This window comes from Mus caroli, chromosome 3 (assembly GCF_900094665.2).
Source record: "Mus caroli chromosome 3, CAROLI_EIJ_v1.1, whole genome shotgun sequence".
Classification (NCBI taxonomy): Eukaryota; Metazoa; Chordata; class Mammalia; order Rodentia; family Muridae; genus Mus; species Mus caroli.
The window spans coordinates 3,747,505-3,772,173 of NC_034572.1; the positions used below are offsets into that span (position 1 = coordinate 3,747,505).

The following is a 24,669-nucleotide window of genomic DNA, read 5'->3' on the forward strand; positions in this document are numbered from 1 at the left end:
AAACTACAAAGAACAAATTGTTTCTCATGTGTCCAGATAAGGAGTTAATCCTGCATTCTGGAATGACTACTGAGAAGTTATTGTACCAGGTGACAATTTGTTCTAAGAAGTTCTTTGTAATGATAATCTTGTTTAGATAATACTCAGCAATATTCAGAAAATCGTACTTATTTACTTTGTCTGAAAAGCAAATTCAGTGATGGGTAAACATGAATCTTGAGAAGAGAGGAAGAGGAAGAACAAATTATTGCTTGCAATAATTCTGCTTTGCTGGAAATTTGCAATGGTGAGAGTCGATTAAAAGCTATGGCTTCAATCTGGCAATATCTTACTAAACAGACAGGCATGCTTCAGTTTGGAACAGCCATTGGCAAGTAAATTATATGATAATCAATGCCCAAATTGTAAGCCATGTTCTATGATGTCTGCCTAAAACAAAACTGACAAAAACCCAGACATTTATGTGCTGAAGTACATTCAATATGTCCACTGTTTGTATATCTCATTACAAATTATCAATTACCAACTTTGCACAGGTAACAAATCACAGGCATGTGTAAAAGCTAAGGCAATGTCTGTGAAAGCTTTTACTCCCAGTCTTTCCTTAGGCTGCCCTATTCTTAACAAAGGTCACAAAGGAACTATCTGGAAACAGGAACTGCAGCTTTCCTGCATGGACAGTTATTTCCTCATTATGAACATGAATAATATCTTTTCTGGTATGCAAAAAACAAAACATATTCAATTAAGCACACTTATGTACAATTAAATACTCTTAAAAATGTATCCTGAAATTTTTTTTAATTTATTTTTTTTTAATATTTTTTATTACATCTTTTCCTCAATTACATTTCCAATGCTATCCCAAAAGTCCCCCATACCCTCCCCCCCCACTTCCCTACCCACCCATTCCCATTTTTTTGGCCCTGGCGTTCCCCTGTACTGGGGCATATAAAGTTTGTGTGTCCAATGGGCCTCTCTTTCCAGTGATGGCCGACTAGGCCATCTTTTGATACATATGCAGCTGAGTCAAGAGCTCCAGGGAACTGGTTAGTTCGTAATGTTGTTCCACCCATAGGGTTGCGGATCCCTTCAGTTCCTTGGGTACTTTCTCCAGCTCCTCCATTTTATGTAGATCTTTTAATGTGTGCTACATTGTAGTAAATAGCTTAAATAAAAAATATTTAAATAAACAAAGGGATAATTTTATTAGTCTCTTACTTCTTGTGGCCAAGAGAAGCACATGAGACCTGGGCTTGCCATTCTTCTCATTTACTGTATACTCCTAAGGCAACATGGCTTATATTGTGTGTGTCAATTGCATATAAAACAGTAGATGAACTAGAAAAGTCAATGTTTTAATAATTAGTATTGATGGAAATTTACTATAGAAAATTTCAGAGGGAAAATTCAAAGACAGCCCTTCCAGAAAGAACCTTCACAATACTGTATTCTCAAGTACAGTATTTCAGAATATTATTATGAAGGTGCCCCACCAAATGCTTTATGAAGAAAACCAGTTACATAACAAATATTGAAATGGTTGGGTTTTGCTCATGAAGATATCTCAATGCAATCTGTTTGATGAGTTTCAGCATAAAAAGTCAATTGGTAAAATTTGCTAGAAAAACTAATATTAAGTACAAAAGAAAGAAAGATCTCACAAAAAGGCAATCCATATATATATATATATATATATATATAGGCTATTAAACTCACTCTTGTACAGAAATGCATCTGCACTGGATTCAGTTTCCTGGATATGAATATATGTTCTCTACATGGGCTGACTTCCCAGCTTCACTATTGATGCAACTTCAATATACATTGTACTGTTTCCTTACTTTGTGTTAGTAAAGCTGTGCTTATGTAAGACTGGTGATAAGAAAGAATGTTGCACGAATTATATGATTCAACAATTGGCAGATTTCCTTGGAAACCAATGTTCATGTCAAAAACAGACTCACCCCATATTTATTGGAAACCTGGCCACAAAGCCACCTGCACTTGATACAGTGCAACAGACCATGAAATGTGCATAAACTTCTCTGTTATGTAGAAGGGTATTATTATATTTGTCCTCTTGAGTATCCCTCTCAGAGTCTTCTAAGTAGACTAGTTCTATATCAGTGAAACAGAACAGAGACCTAAAATTAATTATGCTATTAGAATTAAGTAATTTTATAGTAAGAATAGACCCTAGAAATTATGTAAATCAAAAGTCTAATTATGAATGAGAAAATTGAGGCTCTGGAAGAATTAGATGATTTATTCAAAGACTGATAGATAATGGCATAGCAGAGTCTCTGACTCAAATGTTTTTACCACCAGTTCAATGTTTCTCTTAGGTTGGATTGACCTGAGGGAGCCTGGTTTGAATATGTTGTGTAAAATGAAAGGTTAGCTCATAGCAATGGTTTTCACACACACACACACACACACACACACACACACACACACACACACACACATTCATGAAGTTTGAGGCCTTTTACAGCTTAGGACTTCACTGGAGTTCTATGTAGTATTTTATTAAAAGAAATAATGGCTAAATTAAAATTTGAAGACTAATTAATAAAGACCTGTTCGTGAATTCTATAAAATGAAAAAAATTTGCATGTTCAGAAAGATGAATTCACGTGTCCTACCACATAGCTAGCAAGTGATCTTCAGGTTCATGCATTATCTATTGGGCCATTACATATGACCCTCCAGACACTGCTCACGATCATCATCAGCGTGTACAGAAAACTTTTCTATGTCACTGTCCTTAGAAATAATAATGACCAATGAATCTGTAGCTTATGCAAACAATCTGCATTCATTGAAAATCAAATAAGCATAGATATTACCACCATATGATCAAAAGCTCCATAATAATAAGCAGTCATCTGGCTAGATCCAACTTTTTAAGAATATAGAAAAAAGAAAGCAGCAAACAATGTTTAATGTTTACACAGGTGGGGATTTCAAACTAATAAAATTAGTATAGCTTTGATAAAATAAGCACTAAAGCACAAGTTTATTAGCTACACAAGAGTTCTCAAAGGCACTGGCACAGGACACCCACTGGCCAAGTGTAAGGAAAACAAGTCTTGATAATAAAGGAGGCTTATGTAAAAGAGAGTGGAAGAAGCCTCCCTCGCTAAGGCAAACTTTTAATCCTGTTGTGGCTAGAGCATTCACTTCATGCTTAGACCTAGAAAAGCCTTCTTCTCTTTCTCTCCAGGTGTTGGAACAATGCCCTCCTGGGGCTCAGAGAAGTTTCTGTATTCTACTTAGTTGTATCTCATGTAAGACTGTGTTTCTTATTTTCAACTATAACATTTTTTCTATAAAAGTGACAATATTGCCAATCACATATCCCCAGAGGTCCAAAGCACACCTGCTACCATTTGTTGGTTTTACTATGGCTCTGTGCTAACATACTGCGGTCAGTCTAGGTTCAAATGTGAATGTTGACAGACCTCGTCAATAGGCTTTCCCTGTTACTTTCTTCCCACATACACATCTCCATCAACCACTCTTCCCCTAAAATTATCCACTCTGTATTACTTGACCTTACAAAATCGAATTCACTTCATCAGACTTAGCATCTATCTACATTTTCTCTACTTACTCAGGGTTCATTCACTTTTAGGTATAAATACTAAACACCCAGATCAAATGAGTTGGTACCTTCAACACTTAAAAATATATAAGTACCCTGTTGTGTTGTAATTATTTCTTTAAGAGACTAATCTTTCCTTTAAAACTGTTAACATCTCTGGCCTCAGACTCAGGATGACAGACCAGTGTTTTGTATAGTTGAGTACATTATTTAACAGTTTATCTTCACAAAAACACAAAGTACATCCTTCAGAATCCTATTCTCCTCCATCTAGTCACTGCAGTTCAGCATAGAACACACAATTCATCCTTCCCTTGGCAGATTACAACTAGTAGATGCTGTGTTAATAAGTGTATAATTAAGCAAACAGTTAAGTAACAGGTCTAGAAAAACTGATGAGATCCCTTGCTGGCTTTTATGAGATGCTAACAACTCATCAGTTTTAAGGTTAATATGCAGTAATAGATGCACACAATGTTAAAGTGGCAACCTAACAGTAATTAAAATGTGCCACAGAGGAATTTATAACCGATTCTGGTTATTTGCTTTACTTTATGGCTGTTTACAACCAACCCTAACTTTCTATATTGATTTCAACTCCTGCCCATTTTCTCCCTCAGTTCCTCCCTACTCCCCCATCTCTCTCTTGTATGTGTGTGTGTGTGTATCTGTATGTATTACAAAGTGATAAACCTAAGGTCTTTCATGTTTTAACACAGTGCTCTACTAATGAGATATATTCTGGAACCTTTCTGGGTTCTTTTATTATTGTTAAGGACACAAAGGGTAAAGCCAATACAAGGTTGAATATGTTCAACGACTCTGGAAGGCAGAAGTGAGATAGGCACCTGTAGAACACGTATTTATTTCTAAAAGGAGATCTGATGTAAAGCTACACAATCTGGTTTGATAGGTTAAGCTATCATGCTGAATGAGGACAGGATGCCTTATTCTACAGCTTTGTCCAACAACAACAAGCAAGCTACTATAGTCAGACTGAAAACACACAAGCCAACAGTTAGCACAAGCCATTACTATACTCAATGGCTTTTATGGTATATAAAAATATGTAAAGAATATAAGTGCTATAATGACTTTATACTGTCTCTGTTATGTTCTAAAAGTTTGTATGAACCCAGACTTAATGGTTGGTATCTTCATTCTCAGTGCGATGAGGCAGGAGCTCTGGAAGGCAGTTATGTCATGAGGATGGAGCTGTCATGAATGGAGTTATATCAATGGAGTTATGTGAATGGATCTTATAAAAGAGGCCTCAAAAGGCTCTCTTGTACTCCACAGTGAGTAGAAAGGGCTCTCCCCATGCTGATGATACCATGTTTTCCTGCCACTGTTTATAAACCACCCACCTTGTTACTTTGAGATGATCACTGGAAAAAATGGCAACTCAGCACTCATGCACCTCAGTATATTTACAGAGTCATCATAAATAGTTTATACACTTGAATGTAAGGTAACAAAGTGTATCCCATAATTAACTTATTAATTCAGTCAGTATATATTGGTGAAGAAGAAATTCTTGGTGCTGAGATGCGTTGTGACTAACAAGGCAGAATCTGCACTCACCAGTAAGTAATTCTGGACAGCAGTAAAAGTCATGAGGAAAATTAATTAATTGACATAGTGGTAGGAGAAAAAAGTGACTCTAAGGGCAACAAACTGACCTAGCACTGTACCCCTGCATTTCTCTTGTCATTGGATTTTCTTTGCTCTCATTGCTGTCTTCCTCTCCCACTTATCCACTCCCTCTCCCCTCCTACTTTCACTCTCTCCCTCTTGCTCTTGTTCTCTCACTCTTTCTCAGTCTCTAATCCTCATAGTTTTTATTTTGAGGTAAAATGGAGAGCAGGTATGCAAGAAGAGCTTTCCCCATCATCCAACCTGCTCTTCGCCTCTGCTGTATTGGCTGTTTTGTTTTTTTGTTTTTCTGTTACAAGTGTCTTGAGGTGTGGCTGTACCCACCCCTGTGGTGAGATCCATGGTCAGTTGGGTGTAAACTCTCTCCCAAGTGAGAGCATTCTTAAAGTCATTCTTCTCATCAAATTCCTCCTTGGAAATTACTTCATCTCAGGAAAATAGCTGTGTTCCAAAAGAGAAGAGAGATTTACAGAGTTTATGTTATATGGCTAAAACTTGAACTGCCAGTTTCTCTTTATTTATTTTTTTGAAATTATATTTATTTTAAGTATTTATGATTAGATATTCTCAGATACTCCTTCCCTTCTCTCGGTTTGATATTGTTATTCTTCCTATGGGGTTGCAAACCCCTTCAGCTCCTTTAGTCCTTTCTCTAACTCATCCATTGGGGAACCTGTGCTCAGTCCCATGGTTGGCTGTGAGCATCTGCCTCTGTATTCATCAGGCTCTGGCAGAGCCTCTCAGGAGACAGCCATATCATGCTCCTTTCAGCATGCATTTCTTTTTTTTTTTTTTTTAGATTTATTTATTTATTATATGTAAGTACACTGTAGCTGTCTTCAGACACTCCAGAAGAGGGCGCCAGATCTCGTTATGGAAGGTTGTTAGCCACCATGTGGTTGCTGGGATTTGAACTCTGGACCTTTGGAAGAGCAGTCAGGTGCTCTTACCCACTGAGCCGTCTCACCAGCCCTCAGCATGCATTTCTTGGCATCCACAATAGTATCTGGGTTTGGTGACTGTAGATGGGATGGATTCCCAGGTAAGACAGTCTTTGGATGGCCTTTCCTTCAGTCTCTGCTCCACACTTTGTCTCTGAATTTGCTCCCGTAAGTATTTTGTTCCATTTCTATGAAGAACAGAAGCATGCACACTTAGGTTTTCCTTTTTCTTAAGCTTCATATGGTCTGTGAATTGTATCTTGGGTATTCCGAGTTTTTGCCCACTTATCAGGGAGTGCATACCAAGTGTGCTCTTTTGTGATTATGTTACCTCATTCAGGATGATATTTTCTAGTTCCATCCATTTGCCTAAGAATTTCATGAATTCATTGTTTTTAATAGCTGATAGTACTCCATTGGGTAAATGTACCACATTGTCTGTATCCATTCCTCTGTTGAATATCTGGATTATTTCCAGATTATGGCTATTATAAATAAGGCTGCTATGAACATGAAGTGAAGCATGTGTACTTGTCATATGTTGGAGAATCTTTTGGGTATATATATGAGCAGGAGTGGTATAACTTGGAACTCAGGTAGTACTATGCCCAATTTCCTAAGGAACTGCCAGACTGATTGCCAGAGTGGTTGTACCAGCCTGCTATCCCACCAAAAATGGAAGATCATTCCTCTTTCTCTACATCCTCACCAGCATCTGCTGTCACCTGATTTTTTTGTTTGTTTGATTGATTTTTTTCAAGACAGGGTTTCTCTGTATAGCCCTGGCTGTCCTGGAACTCACTTTGTAGACCAGGCTGGCCTAGAACTCAGAAATCTGCTTGCCTCTGCCTCCGGAGTGCTGGGATTAAAGGCGTGCGCCACCACACCTGGCCCTGAATTTTTGATCTTAGCCATTTTGATTGGTGTGAGGTAGAATCTCAGGATTGTTTTGATTTGCATTTCCCTGATGGCTAAGGATGTTGGCAGGATCAATATAGTAAAAATGGTTATCTTGCCAAAAGGAATCTACAGATTCATTGCAATCCCCATCAAAGTTCCAACTCACTCCTTCATTGAGTTAGAAAGACCAATTTGCAAATTCATTTGGAATAACAAAAACCCAGGATAATGAAAACTATTCTCAACAATAAAAGAACTTTTGGGGGAATCACTGTCCCTGATCTCAAGCTGTATTACAGAGCAATAGTAATAAGAAATGTATGATATTGGTACACAGACAGGTAGGAAGATCAACGAAATAGGATTGAAGACCCGGAAATACACCTACACAGCTATGGTCACTTGATCTTTGACAAAGGAGCTAAAACCATCCAGTGGAAAGAAGACAGCATTTTCATCAAATGGTGCTGGTTCAACTGGAGGCCAACATGTAGAAGAACGCAAATTGATCCATTCTCATCAACCTGTACAAAGCTGAAATCCAAGTGGACCCAGGACCTCCGCATAAAACCAGATACACTGACAGTAATAGAAGAGAATGTGAGAAAGAACCTCTAACACATGGGCACAGGGGAAAATTTCCTGAACAGAACACCAATGGCTTAAGCTCTAAGATCAAGAATTGACAAATGGGACCTCATAAAATTTCAAAGCTTCTGTAAGGCAAAGGACACTGTCAATAAGACAAAAGGGCAACCAACAGATTGGGAAAAGATCTTTACCAATCCTATATCCAATAGAGGGATAATATTCAATATGTACAAAGAACTCAAGAAGTTAGACGCCAGAGAATCAAATTACCCTATTAAAAATGGGTACAGAGCTAGACAAAGAATTTTCAACTGAGGAATACTGAATGGCCAAGAAGTATCTAAAGAAATGTTCAATATCCTAAGTATTTGTTCTTAACCAGGGGCCATCTCTACAGCCTGATTTGTCCTTTAATTGGTATATTTTGTGTTGTTTTTTTTTGTTTGTTTTGTTTTGACAAACAATTGTAAAAAAGATCTTAAAAGGTAACTTATTTTCTTAAATGATAATGTATTCACTCATGTTCTTATATTTAAATACAGGGAATGTTTTAAAGTCTAGTCTATAATACAATTTAATTTCTGTTGAGGTGGATTTAAATTTTTGTGTCTTATTTGCAATCATTAAGCATAGTATATTCAGATTTTAATGTTTTCAAATTTATAATTATTATATATTTGAGCATATAATGTGTGAAGGCCAGAGGACAACTTAGTAGAACTGATCCTCTTCTATCTTTATATGAATTCCATAAACTGAACTCAGGCATCTAGGTGGGGGCTGCAGCTGCTGCTGCTGCTTCCTCTTCCTCTTCTTCTTTTCTTCTTCTTCTTCTTCTTCTTCTTCTTCTTCTTCTTCTTCTTCTTCTTCTTCTTCTTCTTCTTCTTCTTCTTCTTTTCTTCTTCTTCTTCTTCTTCTTCTCCTCCTCCTCCTCATTATTATTATTATTATTATTTTAATGGCTTTATCTATCCTATCTTGCTATCCATATTTAGGCACAGTTTTAAGTAATAGTTTCTTTAACCACTCTGTGAGAAAATCAATCAAATGCAAGGTTGAAACCAGAGTTTGAGAGAGTTGTTAAATACAATGGAGTGTTTTTCTTCCAAAAGAGAGATAGGACCCTGTTTGAATTTAGGAAAGATAACTCAAATGTCAGAAAGAGGAAGGATGCACAGCAGAGGGTGGGAGTGAGCCAGTACTGCTGTGGAACAAGTCTTGGGGAGATGGGGAGGTTACCTTTCCTGATAATTTATTGGAAAAAGAAATGGTAAGGAAATGTACTAAACTGTGGAATTTGATGATGAGTGAGAGGAAGAAGAGCAGAGTATTAAGGCTGATCCAGGAGGTCAGGATTCAATGTTAGGTCAAATGCTAATGAATTAACTAGCATACAGTAAACACAAGAAGAGAACAATAGTGATAATTAGTTCACTAATATATACAGTATAGGTAACTAGAAATTTCTAATCATATTTGAATTGCTATTTTGAGTTTATAGGAAAACTGTGGATAAAAAGCTATTTTAAATCTATAAGTTCAAAGAATAAGATTCAATCTGTTAAGATTACCTTAAGAAAAATAGAGGCAAAGACATAAGTTACAACTGCATCAACCATTAGATCATAATTTTTAACATCAAGACAACTATTTATTGACAGTAATTAGATCAAACCATTCATAGACAGTGACCATTTGTAGTAGTCATGCTATTTTTAAATATAACCAGAAGTCTGTTATGATAACAAAGAATTAAATAGTGTAATCATACAAGTTAGAATTAAACAAAGTGGTTTTAATGGATAATATACTGTTATAGAAGACTGTAAACTTAGTCATATCAAAAACTTCCTGATAGTTAATGAAAAGTCTACAACAAACTTTTAATCATCATATATTAAGTGCAGACAAACAGAGCATTTTCTCTAAAATCAGGAATGAGCCACGGATGTCAACTGTCCCTCTAATTTGATATTGAGCTTAAAATTTGATACATGCCATAAGTAGGATGGTATGAGGGCCTATGACCCCATCAGAAGCAATGGTGCTGTTGTATTTTATAGAACAGACAACAGATCTCTAAACATCCAAAAGTTTCAGAATCCTACAAGTCCAATAAATTGCTTTCATTTGATATGAAAGACACTTCAACAATCCCATCCACATTTTGCAGTCCCAGAACTGTGACCATCCAATCTACAAACTCCATCACTACTTTTATTCATCCTTTAATGTATTAAAGTTCTCTTCTTCAATTAATGGCCTAGGGTTTGATGCTTATATGGTCCATATGTATGTAATATAAACTTGGGAAGGTTTGTGTGTGTGTGTGTGTGTGTGTGTTTGCCCGCACACACATGGTATATGGCAAGGATGTCACAAGTCTCAGCATTACAGATATTTTCTGAGATAGACCCAAAAGTATCAAATATCTAAGCCTTCTTGACGCCAGCCACCAGTATCACAACTTGTTGTATTATTTACACTTGTTCCCATAGAACCTAAAGACAATCTCTCCCATGGTTGATCTACTTTGACCAAAGCTGATTGTGCAAAAACTTGTGCTTGTCGCATGTGTTTCTTAAAAGGAACCCTTCATGTTTTGTAACCCAAAGACTGCATTTGCCAGTATCACACACAAAAACATGAAAATGTTCCTTCCATAAAAACTGGAGAAGATAATTTTCTATTTCCTGAAGCTTCAGAGACATGAGTATGTCCACAACACTTGCCATTTCTTGTCTTATAGAACCTGGAGATAGTTCTACAGATCATTCACCATCAGGACCATGACTGCTGCCATCACATATCAAGGGCCAGCGCGCTTGGTTCTGTAGGTCTGGGATATACACTTGGAAGTTTACATTATCTGAAAAGATGAAGCACTTCACTCATGAATCTCTTCAATTTATACCATTAAGGTACTCATAGATTTTTGATGTTGGTGATACCTAAAGAAATCATATGGGGGGGCTGGAGAGATGACTCAGTGAATAAGAGCACCCGATTGCTCTTCCGAAGGTCCAGAGTTCAAATCCCAGCAACCACATGGTGGCTCACAGCCATCCGTAACGAGATCTGGCGCCCTCTTCTGGAGTGTCTGAAGACAGCTACAGTGTACTTACATATAATAAATAAAAAAACAAACAAACAAAAAAAAGAAATCATATGGACATTGAACTTGTAACATCATCTGGACTCAGGCAAAGGATCAACTGATACCATACTTATTGAAATGAAAACATTATTCTCACGCAGAAAATACTCAATAAAATAAGTATTTTATTACATATGCAAACATTACTGCAGGGACCTAAGGATCATTAAAAGCCAAGAAACTATGGCTTGGATGACTTCAATAAGAGGAGATTTTTTTTTCCTCTAGGAATAGATCCCAATTAGAAGAAAATCTATAAACTGCCTGTAAAATATCAAAATAAGGAAGTTAAAGAATCTCAGTGAAATACAAGGGGATGTGGATAGGTGACACAATGAAATGAGAAAAGAAATATCAAGTCATCAGAAATCTTAGGAGTTTTAAGATTTCTTCTGCCTTAAATTTAAAGAAACCTAGGGAGCACCACAAACATAAATCTCTAAACTTGGAAGACAGAATAAAGAAAACAACAGAAAAAATGAAAGCAATAAAAAGGACAAATAAAGTATAATAAGTATTACAATATTCAAGGTAACATTAAGAGAACAATTTGTGTTACAGAGGTTCTAGGAGAACTCATACTCAGAAAGCATGAAGACATCATTTAATCATATGAAAGCCAAGGAGTTTCCACATCTTCCAGTGTGGACTCAGGCAGCTGGATCTCAGAAGCTCAAAGGACCTTGACTCGACTCATTCAAAAAAGAGCTTCTCCTGTATATTTTTGTATGAAAAATGTGAAAGTATGAGACACATAGAATTCAAAAATAGTGCAGGTAAAATGTCACAATAAACCAAAACACGATTAGGTTGACAGCAGATTTTCCAAAAAAGTCATATATACTAGATGGAAATAGAAGGAAATATTAAAACTGAGAAAAAAACGGCAACCAAGACTATTATGCATCAAGTCTATCATCTGTAAATGAAGGAGAAATGAGTCCTTTCTAGAAAAACTGGCGGAATTTACCAACAGCAGACAAGAGTTCTTCACAGGAAGCAAGGATGGAAGCAACTGTACAGATTCATAAGCAGGAGAAACACATACAAAAGAAAGAATAAAGCCTTGAGGAAATTGAGAAACACCAAGCTATAAGATAATTAATCAAAGAAGAAATGAAGGACACACAAGACAATAAGACAATAGTAAAATGACCTGTTTTGTCACACCTATAATCCCAGTACTTGAAAGCAGAGCCCAGAGGATTATAAATTTACAGCTTGGCTATATAGCTAGACAGATCTTATGAAACATAAAAGGAAAATGACAAAATGACATATCTTATGAAACATAAAAGGAAAATGACAAAATGATTAAAGTAAGCTTAAATGTATAGATAATAACCTTCAATATAAACACATGGAAGTCACTAATCGAAAGACACAGATTCATGAAATAAAGGAAGAAACAAAAGGCAAGAGCCAATTGTAGAACTATATGTTGGAAACCCAAGTCATTGGCAAAGACAAGCACAAGTTGAAAGTGTTGGAGAAAGATAAACCATGCAGAGAACCAAAAAGCCAGGAGGGTTATACTACTTTGATAAAAGAATCAGTCAGCAGAATATGTATTAATTACAAGCTCATATATTCCCAACACCGAACTACCCAATACCTAAAGCAATTACTTATATGCCTAACAGTAGAGACTCACCACAATGCTAGTTAATTAGAGACTCTGACTTTTTATTTTCACATCAGGGAAATAGTTCCAACAGAAAATCAGCAAGTAAGAATTAGAATTGAATCTTACTATAGAATAAATGGACCCAACACATATGTAGGAAACATTTCATCCAGCAGCATCACACTATGCATTTTCTTCCTTGGGACACAACACATTCGTCAGGATAGATCACATGTTAGGTTAAAAATCAAATACCAGTATTTCTTTTTTTTTTTTTTGGTTTTTCGAGACAGGGTTTCTCTGTATAGCTCTTGCTGTCCTGGAACTCACTTTGTAGACCAGGCTGGTCTCGAACTCAGAAATCCGCCTGCCTCTGCCTCCCGAGTGCTGGGATTAAAGGTGTGCGCCACCACGCCCGGCAGTCAGTATTTCTTTTTTAAAAGAATCATATCATGTATCTTTGCAAGGCACAATCACATTGTTGTTAAGGAGACTTATTGTTATATATTATTATTAACTCTCCATAACTTACAATAATGTTACTGTTTCCTCAGCCTAATGTGTCCTGCAAACCATGTTTTCAACCAACCCTGGATTTGTAATTCACAGTGCATATCATTCCCTTTGTCTTGCTAACCTGAACCTGTGATGTGGGGTTGATCTTTTGCCTTATGAAAATATGTCCTACCAGAAACGTTGATGACTTCACAGGATGATTCCATGTTGTGTATTCTTTCACTCATTGTTATTACCTCCTGCCTAACAGCCAATTATTCCCACAGTGTTTTGCTCTTAACCCTAATGTTTTCCCATAAGAGTCCTCAAAAGCCAATGAGGCATTTCTCTCTGAAATCCCAATTGAGGGTGAGGCAGCCATCTGGTTGGTCCCTTGTCTGACTTTGAATGAAGCTTGCTTAATCAGACAGTTGTGGAAATGTTTCCACCCCTCGGGTCTAACAACGATCATATGTTAAGTTACAAATAAAAAAGTCATATTTTTTTTAAGGGAACCATTGTGTCTTTGTAGAGCACAATGAAATTAAGTTAGAAATCAATGGAGAGTAATAGGTACCACAATCTATGAGATACATTTTATAAGTTCTTTGTTTATACTTTTAATGACTACACTAAAAGTAAAAAAAAAAAAAAATTATAGGCAACCTAACAATACACCTCAAAGATTCCAAACAACAAAATTAAAAGCAAAATTTTAGTAGAAAACAAACTTTAGAGCAAAATTAAATGAAACTATAAAACAAAAGTCAAGTAAATCAGTTAATATTTTGAAAACAAACAAATTTGACAAGTGTTATGCGAAGAGAGAAGAGCTAAATAATCTTTTAAATCAGAAATATAAAATAAATGAAAAATTAAATTCCTTATAATTCTGTATAATTTATATACTTATACATAACCCTTTTCATATTGTATACATATTTATTATATATAAGGAAATATATAAAAGGAGACATTACAACTGATACCACAGAACTAAGCAGAAGCACCAGATACAAATGTGAACATTAGATAGAAGAAGGATCAATGGCTAGCTGCAGCTACTGCTAATAAATACAGACTTCCTTTTGAAGTAATGGACTCTAATCTAGATAGCGATGGCAAACCAATATGCATTTTGGTTATATTAAATGCATCTGACTTGGGCTCTTTAAAATGATTCTGCCATAAATAATCCTTTAGATTTATTTATTTTTATTTTATGGATGTTGGTACTTTTTATGAGTGTATATCTATGTACCATATCAATGTCTTGTGTTGTGGTGGATCCTAGGGAGCTAGAATTACAGATTGATATTAGCCATGTGGGTGCTGGAAATCAAACCAGGAACCTCCTAGAAAAGCATCCACTGCACTTGACTAAAGGAGTCATCTCTCTCCTCTCCCCTGATAATAATATTTATTTAATTTAGTAATCTATCTATCTATCTACCTATCTATCTATCTATCTATCTATCTATCTATCTATCTATCTATCATCCATTTGTCCTTTTGAGACAGGTTTTTTTTAATTAGTTATTTTCTTTATTTACATTTCAAATGTTATCCCCTTTCCTAGTTTCCCCTCCAAAAATCCTCTATCCTCTCCCCCTCCCCCTGCTCCCCAACCCACCCACTCCCACTTCCTCCTCCTGGCATTCCCCTGTACTGGGGCATAGAATCTTCACAGGACCAAGGGCCTCTCCTCCCTTTGATGACTGACTAGGCCATCCTCTGCTACATATGCAGCTAGAGACACAGTTCTGGGGCGGGGGGGGGCAGGGGGGAGGACTGGTTAGTTCATATTGTACTCAATATCCAAATGTCATGAAAAATGAGGAAATTACTGTTTAGTAGGCACTCTTTTCTCTGTCAGTTAGCGAACAGCATAGAACTTTGTGTGCCACGTTTCATTAAACGCTTGTCATTACTACACCTCTTCAAGGGGCAAACCATTTTCCCAAGATATCAATCCTCTTCAATGGAATTATATAGAAGAGGGATCTTAAACAATGTCTTATGAACATTTGGAAGGGACTTTGTCACATAAGGCTTCAGTCTGACTGAAAAGATAATATTATTTATTAAATCAACCTTATAATTTTTACATGTTACTTTATTGTCTATGTGGAAACTCCAAAGAAATGTCTTCAGCAACAAACTCCTGGAACAAAGTAGTCATTTTAAAGCTTGCCAAGATGCAAGGTTAACAAACAAAACCCAAATGTCTGTATAATAATGACAATGAATAATTACAATTTGAAATGAAAACCAGCATTATTCAGAATCCTGCTAATGTATGGGCTGTATCAGTACAGGTCTAACAGTTATGGACGGGATCTGTATGTGGATGGATACAGAACTCTGATGAAAGAAATCAAAGGAAGGTACAATCACCTGGAGAGAATCTCATGGTAATGGCTGAGAAATTCTATTTTAAAGATGTAGATTTGTAGGCATCAGCAAATAAGATGTGTAGATGACAACAAGATATTGCATACATTATAAGGAAGAATTTGACTCACATATATAAGTGAAATAACCAATTTTAAAGGTCAGGGCCAAGAAGTGGGAGTGGGTGGGTAGGGGAGCAGGGTGGGAGGAGGGTATAGGGGACTTTCGGTATAGCATTTGAAATGTAAATGAAGAAAATATCTAATAAAAGTTGAAAATAAAAGGTTGACATAGAACATGATTGTAACTTCCTATCATTCTAGGAAAAACTTGAAGGACAGTAAATATGTAAGCAAATGCTGAAGATTCAAGGAAAGGAGGGGAAGGATGGGTTGGTTGAACATGAGATGGGGCAGGGTACAGCAGTGAACCCATGGAGTGTGGCACTATGCTGATATGGCCCATCCAAAATAACTCCTAACACAGAGAATATAATCTGAAGCAGTGCATAAGCAGTGGTTCATCTCCTGTAGCACATCCTTGATATTCTAATGTCTAGAACTGCAATGGGCAAGGAGAGTTTTGTACCTTTTCTCAGATGATCCATACTGAAAATCTTATTCAAGATATAAAACCCATTATTTAAGGAAATGATCTATTTTCAACAAGTAAGCCTTAACTTAGAGAAAAAATTATGCTGTATACAGTAAAAACTATATACCTGGATTTATATGCAACTACACACATTAAGATAAAGTAGCCGTGTGTTACTTCACACCACAGTTTTCAGATGTTATATTCTGTTATTTTTTTGTCTCCTAATGTAAAGCACATACCAGGATGAATAGGATAAACAGGAGGCAAACAAACACAGGGAGTGGTGATGGATTCCACTTATTTGGAAAACAATGCAACCAAGACCTAAACGGATATGATGAATTCCTAAAGGACAGAGTAATGCCACCAATGAAAGGGGTATAGTTCATCGTTCACTGTATTCTGTTCCATACTTGCCTCCTTTCTTGTCAGCAAGTACCATTGATATATGATAATAGAACTGCATACCGAAAGTATATTCCGAATTTCCCCATAAGTGACAATGTAAGAAAAACAAAACAACACGTACCAATTCATCGATGCTGATCATCAGTACACTCTCATATGCTTTACCTTCTTTGTCTTTAATGTGGCACTCAGATGATGTGACAGGCAGCAGAACAAGGATCAGTGGAGGAATTCCAAAGATATATCTAAAAGAAACTGAACCCAGCAATTAATGAGCAGAGGTTAGATGGCCCAGCATGTTACAGGAGGTTGTTTCAGTGGGATTTAACATCTATGTCTAATAATTTAAAAATACATCTAATTCTGGCACAGCATGGAGCTACACAATGAAATTTATCATAATTAAGGCAGTGCAGCAGCCAGGCTAAGATTAGGCTTTTTGTTTGGTGTGTGGGTTGTATCCACATTTATGCAGAACAGCTAGGATAAAATCAGAAATTTCTGAGAGGTATCCGATGGGGAGGAGTGACAGCTTTGTAGTTGCATTTATGTTAAACATCCCTGAAAAAAAAACATATCTATAATAAGAGAGGTATGCCATGGTTTATTAAGGTTTCTTAAAGTCATATCTTGTTTAACATACATGAAAGATGTCATGTTCAACCATGGTCTCCATGAAGGTAAATCCTGTTTTGTTTTTTGTTTTTTTCTAGAAGAGCAATGTGAAGTATGGTCACCTTTTTGGTGTTTGCACCATGGTGACTCTTTGTGATGGACTTTACAGAGTTTTACTTTGCCCCCTAATCTGATCATGTTAAATCATGTTCGCAAACTCTTTCCCTTATGTCATTATTTTGTGTATCTATTTTCCCAAAGACCTAGATTCTGTTCAAGCATAGCTCTCTTTAAATTGCTTCCCTGTTAGGAAAAGCTCACACAACAGACTCATGACCTCTCAGCTGGTGTTTATGACTACATTGAGTAAGTCATGCCAATCAGAGTGAACTGTTTAATTAAAAGGAAGGAGATTTTAAATGGAATTACTTGGAGTATATAATTAAGATGGAAACCTCTGGTACATAAAAACGTTAAGCCACCTATATCTTCATGAATCTTGCTTTCATTTTTCCCTAAACTCAGTTATGTTGAAAATATACTTACCATGATTTTCCCAAATTAACATTATAAAATCCCAGTGTTCAGCATTTTATGTGCATCTTCTCTATTTAAGAGTCTAAACAATATTTCTCTTACCCAAGGAATTGACATTGGAAACAGCTTAAAGAATGTAAGGATATCATAGGATGCAATCTATCATACTATTATACATGGTATTAAAAAGGCAAGAATATCCACCATAAATTAGCATCTGAGTACCCTTATATATATATATATATATATATATATATATATATATATATATATATATATATAAAGAAAGTATGCTTGTTAGAAATTACAGAATCTCACAGAGCTACAACTATAGACAAAAGAACTACAGGCAACTAAATCATGCTAAGCACAGGAAAGAGCTATCACTACTTTTCTCTCATTTTTTGACCATGTATGCACACCATCCCAGTTCCTAGCTGGCATGGCATCATTCCTCACCTAAACTCTATAAAACCTTCCTTGCTTTTTAGCCCAGATATAGGACTTGACTGACTTCCACTTGTAAGATCGGTGAACCCACTTGAGAGTTGCCTTCTAATAAACCTGCCTGTATTTACTTTTTATCTCGTCAAATCTGACCTAGATCTGCTTCATTGATGGAGAGAAAATTCCTATCATCTTGGTTCAAAATCCGGGAGAAGTTGATCCTCCAGCCCAGCGGGCAGAGACCATGGTTGCATGGGATCTGCTCCTTTCTCTCCCTTTCCCTCTTCATCTGAAGGATCGACCTTGAACTTACCGAGATCCTCTGTCAAGCCATGACCTAGTATTTGGATTCTGAGATATCCTTTACAAGGTTTCTTTACTCCTCACTGTTTTACCCCAGGCTACCAAGTGGGACACTGTATCATAGGTCTCCACAAGTCTGGGAGATGGGCAACACAGAGTCTAAGCCTGATCCTCAGACACTCCTGGGGTGCCTGCTACAAAATCTGTCCAAATTAGGACTGTCTCAGACTTTGTTCTATGGCCTTGCTTCAGTAAACGGCCGCATGAGAGCATTCTTGATGTTAAAATTCTCCATGGATCTTAATCTTAACATTTCTTTTGGTATGCGGGCAAATGGTCTGAATCCCTCTGGCCAGGTTTGTTGGGAACCACACCCTGTCCCTTCCTCTGTATCCAATATTCTAAGGCTCACGTCCTACTAGCAAGGATGTTCACTCCAAAAGACCCCTTGCCTCCAAGGACCTGGATCCCAAATCCAAAACCCCTGTATTGACAGAGCCCAGACTCTTCCCACTTCTTCCCTTTGACACACTCAACCTTTTGTAACTGCAATGGTTGCTCCAAACCATGCTGTTTATCTAATCCTCCTAAAGTGTGTATGGATCACTTACTTGTCTGGAAATTTGATTCTAAATTCTGAAGTCCTATTCTTTAGCCTGCCATGTGTTCCACATGGCTCTGGCTCTTGTAATCCCGCAGGATTCCTTCCTTTCAGTTTGGTTGCACTCTGATAAAGCTTCAGCAGCCCTCCTCCTCCTCTTCCTCCTCCTCCTGGTAACCTGGCTTTTCTCCTCGACAATAGGGCAAGGCCAAACTCACTCCCATGTCCACCCTATCCACTCTGCACAGTCCAGCCTGTCCTGTGAGGAGACCTCATTGCCCATACACTGAGCACATCATCCTCTCCCACACCCCTTAACTTAATGGTCACTCCTATTCCTCCAGGAACTACTGCTTCCATAAACCTATGCCTGGGCCACAGCGACTCTTTTTCCTTAGGCTCCTGAAGGGCTACTGAGACATTTTTCCAACTTATTAAGCCTTTTCTGTGCTAACACTGCCTTCAGGTTAAATATAACATACAGCACTTATTATAAGCTGTTAAACATTATTAAAACATAAAGTTAGTTATCAGTTACCTCCTAAATAATCACATTCTTTAATATGTTCATAACTACATTTATAATTATGATTAATTACCAAACTAAGCTTTACTTAGCCTCCTGTCTATATTTTCAAAGTTAAATAAAAATTGAATAGCCAAAAAACAAATGTTTGTCTATTTAGATATACTGTAGATACACAAATGGTCCTCAGATGCTTCAGAGGTCTATAAAATATGGCATTTAAAATGGTTAATAAAAAAGCTTTTCATAACAGAGACACACCAGCTCCTGACAGCACCCCTGATCTCCTCCAAAGAACACAGCACAGAAGAACTTCTGCCTGAAGCTTGCTCGCTATAAAGTGTCCTTTGCTGCGACTGTTGACAGCACATGGGCCACACTGTGGACAGGTAGGACACTGGGAAGTTGACTGACTCACTTGCCTAGACAAGGTAGGGCAGTCTTTTTCTCATAGTCTTGATGCACACACACAAAAAAGTCTGCCAGATTTTCTTGGTCTGATAGCCAAAATGGATGCCCCACTGACCACAGAGAATCCTTGGATGACTGACTATCCAGGGAGTCCTGTAAGTCTGTGTCATTTTTAATAGGTTCAGAAACTGCTTGCTCTTGCAGTTCCCTCCTTACTCAGATAAAATTGATCCTTCTCAGGACTCTGGTAGGTTTGAGGATTCATTTAACATCAGAAACCAAGACTTCAGCTACCTTCCCAGTCCTCTTCACGTGTAAAAATCAGTCCTCAAACGTCACTCTCCAAGACATGCCACTACTTTGGCTAGACACAATTTATCCCATTATTAGACTGAAAAATTCAATATAAAATTTTCAATATCCCTTTATCTAAAGGAACTCACTTTTCAATGACTGCTCTCAATGATCAGCTACCTACGACTCATGGTAAATATCTGGATAAAAAGAGATAAAAACCCATAGGTGGTCTGAGTATATAAAAGTTTAAACTCAAAGGATGTAAGAAAGTTCTTTTATAATATAAAAGATGTTTTAAGTTAATAAATGCAAGTTATAAAGGTTAAAAGACAAAGAGAAAAAAATTACTTAAAATATATTTAAAAAAAATGTTTCAGAGTCTTCCCCTAGCTATGTTTCTGTTATATTAAGAATTCAAAATTCAAAAGCTTTAATAATAATCAAATTTTAATGTTTCCGAAGCCTGTACTATGACAAAAAGGTGTAAGTCTACTGCCTAACATGTCAAAAATCTCTGTCTCTGTCTCTCTCTGTCTCTCTGTCTCTGTCTCTCTCTCTCTCTCTCTTAACTTAATAAGATTCTTATAGGCTTCAATGGCCCTAAAACTACCCTCATGACTGGTAAGGGTGGCATCTGCATGTTCCTGCTACTCTTACATCAGTGAGTCTGGCCTTGTGGAGACCTGGACCGAGTCCCTCCGCAAATTGTCTAAAGAGTTCCCGCAATACAACCAAGACACATTCAATTCTCTCTAACAGTCTTACTCTTCACATGGCTAGCCTCATTCTTCCTAGCACCTTGCTACCTACTCTTCATCCAGTAACGGATTCATACAAGCTTCTGAGTAACAAACAACTGAATGCTCCTACACCATGCCTCCAGACGAGTGTGATTCCACCTGCTCCCAACTCTCCCGTCCCGCTTCAGCAGAGAGTGGCTGGATCTGAACCGGCGCCCCTATACCCAAAGAGGTCGGGATGTTAGGCTGGAACTCCTGCTCATATTCTGAACAAGCAGGGACACCCCACTTGGAAGCTACCCTCCTTTCCCCAACCCTGCCAAGAACCCCTGCTTGGGAAAAAGAAAAACAAAAAACTCTAGGCCAATAAGTCACCGCTCCTCATCCCTGAGTTTCCTGCAACACACCCCAGAGTGCCCACCCAGGGGCTCAGGGTTTGACCTTGTGTGGACACCATCCCAGCAACTTCTGGCGCATCACCACTCCCTGCTTACGCTCTATAAAACCCCCTTGCTTTAGCCTGGATGTGTGACTTCACTGACTTCCACCTGTGCGATTGATAAACCCACCAGAGAGTGGATTCCTAATAAAACTTCCTTTACCTACTTTTAATCTGGCCTAATCTGATCTATATCTGCTTCAAGAGGGGGAGAAAATAGCAATCACTTTTAAATACCCATAATCAATTGATAACATCTTATCTGCTGCTATTCTGTTTGAAAGTCACCTTCTCATAATACCATTCATCAGCCTTCTCCTCTTACCGCCCTTCACTGGGACACACAGGGATCAATTACTACTCAATTGGATTATAGCCATCTAAATTTTTGTAGAAACTGGCTTTTTATTTCATCTTTTGCCTTATAGGTCCCTAGAAATTATGTTTTGGGGGGACCAGGCAAATGAGAGAGATAGGGAATGTGACTTGAACGCAAAGAAGGAAGTGGTGACGGTTAGTGAGAAGAGATGAGCTCGCATCTATATCTAAAAGTCTTCTCAAAGTCCATTTTCTGTTTTAATACGCTCATTTGCCATACTTTCCAAGATTGCCAGTGCTTCCCAGAATGATGTGAACTTACACCTCACTGGGCAGCACTTTTTCATTGCTTCACACTTGCTTTGATAATATTCGTTACATGTGTGTGCTACATGAAATTTTCAATTCTAAACTATTTTTGCAATGCAGCCCTTCATTTGTAGACTATTTTAATCAAGTAAAGTAGCTGCTGATAGACCAGAGGAGTACCACACATATTTTAATATATTATAATATATACTTAATATTTTATAATACATATAAATAGTATATATATATATATTATAAACAAGGAGATTTAGAGTATAGAGGATTTAGAATTTTGTGTAACTGACTAAATAGCTGAGTTTCATTTCAACTTCCTGGACCTGATCTCTAAAATGAAAACCTTCAAGGCTCTCTTAATGTATGATACATATCCTATGGGTTTTTGGCTCTACCATCAGTAGTGTGAACTTTGTTCTGTGGTTACAGTTATTTCTTCCACATACAAGCACAGTAACAAGTTAATATTTTTCTGGTTTGAAGGTTTATTTAACACTGTTGTCCCAGTGGCATCGGAATTCAGCACTTACCATATTTTGTTACTTTTGATTTATAGCTCACTACTCAGCCTCCACTGAACTTTTCATTAGGTCACAGATAAACCAAACTGTAGAAGCATTACAAGACAAGTGTTGGCTTGTAGTATTGTCTTTAAATCGCTTACAGGGTTTGAAACTGGAGAATTTGTTTTCAGTGGGGAATTTGGTTAAACCAGAATGATAGCTGTCTAAAAATTCTTGTTGGTTTTAAATGTAAGCCAAATAATACATACAATCTTCAACTGCTTAAGTTATGAGGTCAAAGTGGACATAATAAAATTGGCTTCCTCAGTCCATCATATCCTGTCATCTATCAGTTTCTTTTAGTTTTTGAGATTACAACATCATTATTTTATTTCTTCAATCCATTTCTTCCCCTAAACCCTCATATATATCCTTTCTTGCTCTATTTCAAATTCATGACCTTTTATTTCATTAAGTGTTGTGCTCTATCTATCTATCTATCTATCTATCTATCTTCTATCTATCTTCCTAAATACATAAAGACAACCTGCCCAGTCTGTATAATCTTACTTGCACATATGTCTTCAGGGCTGACTGTTTGGATAAACAGTTTGTATGCTCCTCTCTGGGGATGTCTATTTCCCACACTGTCAGCATTTCTTCGTGGCCTGAATAGTTTTTCTAGGGTTGAGACCTTGAGGACTTTCCCATCCTCCTTAAGAAGTGTTCTTTCAATGTCCTTTCCTAAGTCTATTTCAACTAATAATTCAATTTTATAGCCACTTCATGATGTATATATACAGGTCACTAGCAGTTTACAGCAGAGAATCTGAAGCCCAAAGAACAATTCTCCAAAACAATGTTTCTAGGGAAGCAGGAGCTGCATTTGATGCTCCGGTTGAGGTGTCTAGGGAATCCACTATTAGCTACTGACTTACACTTCCTACAACATAACTGCATGCACAGATAGTGAGAGGAAGTACAAAAATTCATTATCTTTTACATGAAGGGGCTTCTTGGCCAAGCTCTGAAACTACAGCTTATGCTCCTATTTCAAGGGAAAGAGTAAATATTTCTACATATTATAAAATTATCTGTCCCCAACACATATACAGCAGAGGACTGCCTGGTCTGGCCTCAGTGAGAGAAGATGCACCTAACTCTTGAGAAACTTGAGGCCCCAGGGAGTGGGGAGGCCTAGTGGAGTGGGGGATGAGGGCATTCTCTTGGAGACAGGGGTGGGGTGGGGGCTGGGGACGAGGTTTGGGGTGGAGAGCAGTGGGGAGGGCAGGACAGGAGAGGTATGAAGTCTGTACTGTAAAAAAAGATTAAGGAATAAAAATAAATAAATTAAAAAATAAAGTTATCTGTCAAGAGTCAGGATATCAGCACTTCAGACCCATGGGCCATGAGATTGGGTTTATAAAAGAACTTTACATTTTTGTTCAAGAAGTATACACACTGAGATGAAATTTCTAATTCTCCTTTACAGATAGATCTTCAGGCTTCCTCCATATTCTCAAAGCTCTATGTTTCTCATTGTTTCCTTTTCTTAGTATACAAATATAATGTATGCTGATTCATAATGAGGCAGCACAATTGAGGGTCAGCGAGTGAATCCTTGTTTACTTGGTGTCCCGACATAACAAAGTGGAAACACAGCACACAGCCTTGATGGAGTTTACCCACGCCTCTAGTAAATTTTGGACCGAAAATGAAAGAAAAAAAGCCACTTACTTTAACTCCCACGAATTTAATATTTTCATATTTTCTTTACTAAGAATATAAGGCATGCCGGATATGGATGTATCTCTGTGAGAAAAGCCTCCTGGTTTAAATTACACCTTTGCTTTTCCTTTGTCCTTTTATCTCTCCAGGTTGTAGGTAATCCAAGGGTTAGAGTGAAGGAGTGAAGCAGAAAGACAATTTCAGAACACAGGGCATTGCAAAGAAGCCAGGGATACAGTGTTTCTAACTGTACAGGGAGCTCCTGCAGGGGCACCTTGGCAGCCTTCCATCATTTTCTTGGGCAGTCTCTCAGGTGTCCACATCTTTTTTTGGTTTCTGATAAGTACTCCCTCAAATGTTTTTGGTTCGCTAGTACCTAAGAGAGGGGAAGTAATTGGACCTAAAACAGTGGGCAGGAAACCAATACAATGTCTTTTTGCAATGGGGTTGCAAAAGGAAAGAGCCTTAGGCTAGATCCTGTACCTCCATAGGTTCTCTTGCTTG

General features: G+C 37.4%; 1 protein-coding gene across 2 annotated transcripts in view; it reads right to left on the minus strand.

The window, feature by feature from the left end:
• The window catches only part of Il7 (interleukin 7), a 44,853-nt gene that overhangs the window by 18,687 nt on the left and 1,497 nt on the right, over positions 1 to 24,669 (minus strand). For both annotated transcript variants that reach the window (XM_021157925.1, XM_029474992.1), the window contains exon 2: positions 16,498 to 16,631. In XM_021157925.1, the coding sequence (XP_021013584.1) occupies positions 16,498 to 16,631 (134 nt within the window). The remainder of the gene's footprint in view (positions 1 to 16,497; positions 16,632 to 24,669) is intronic.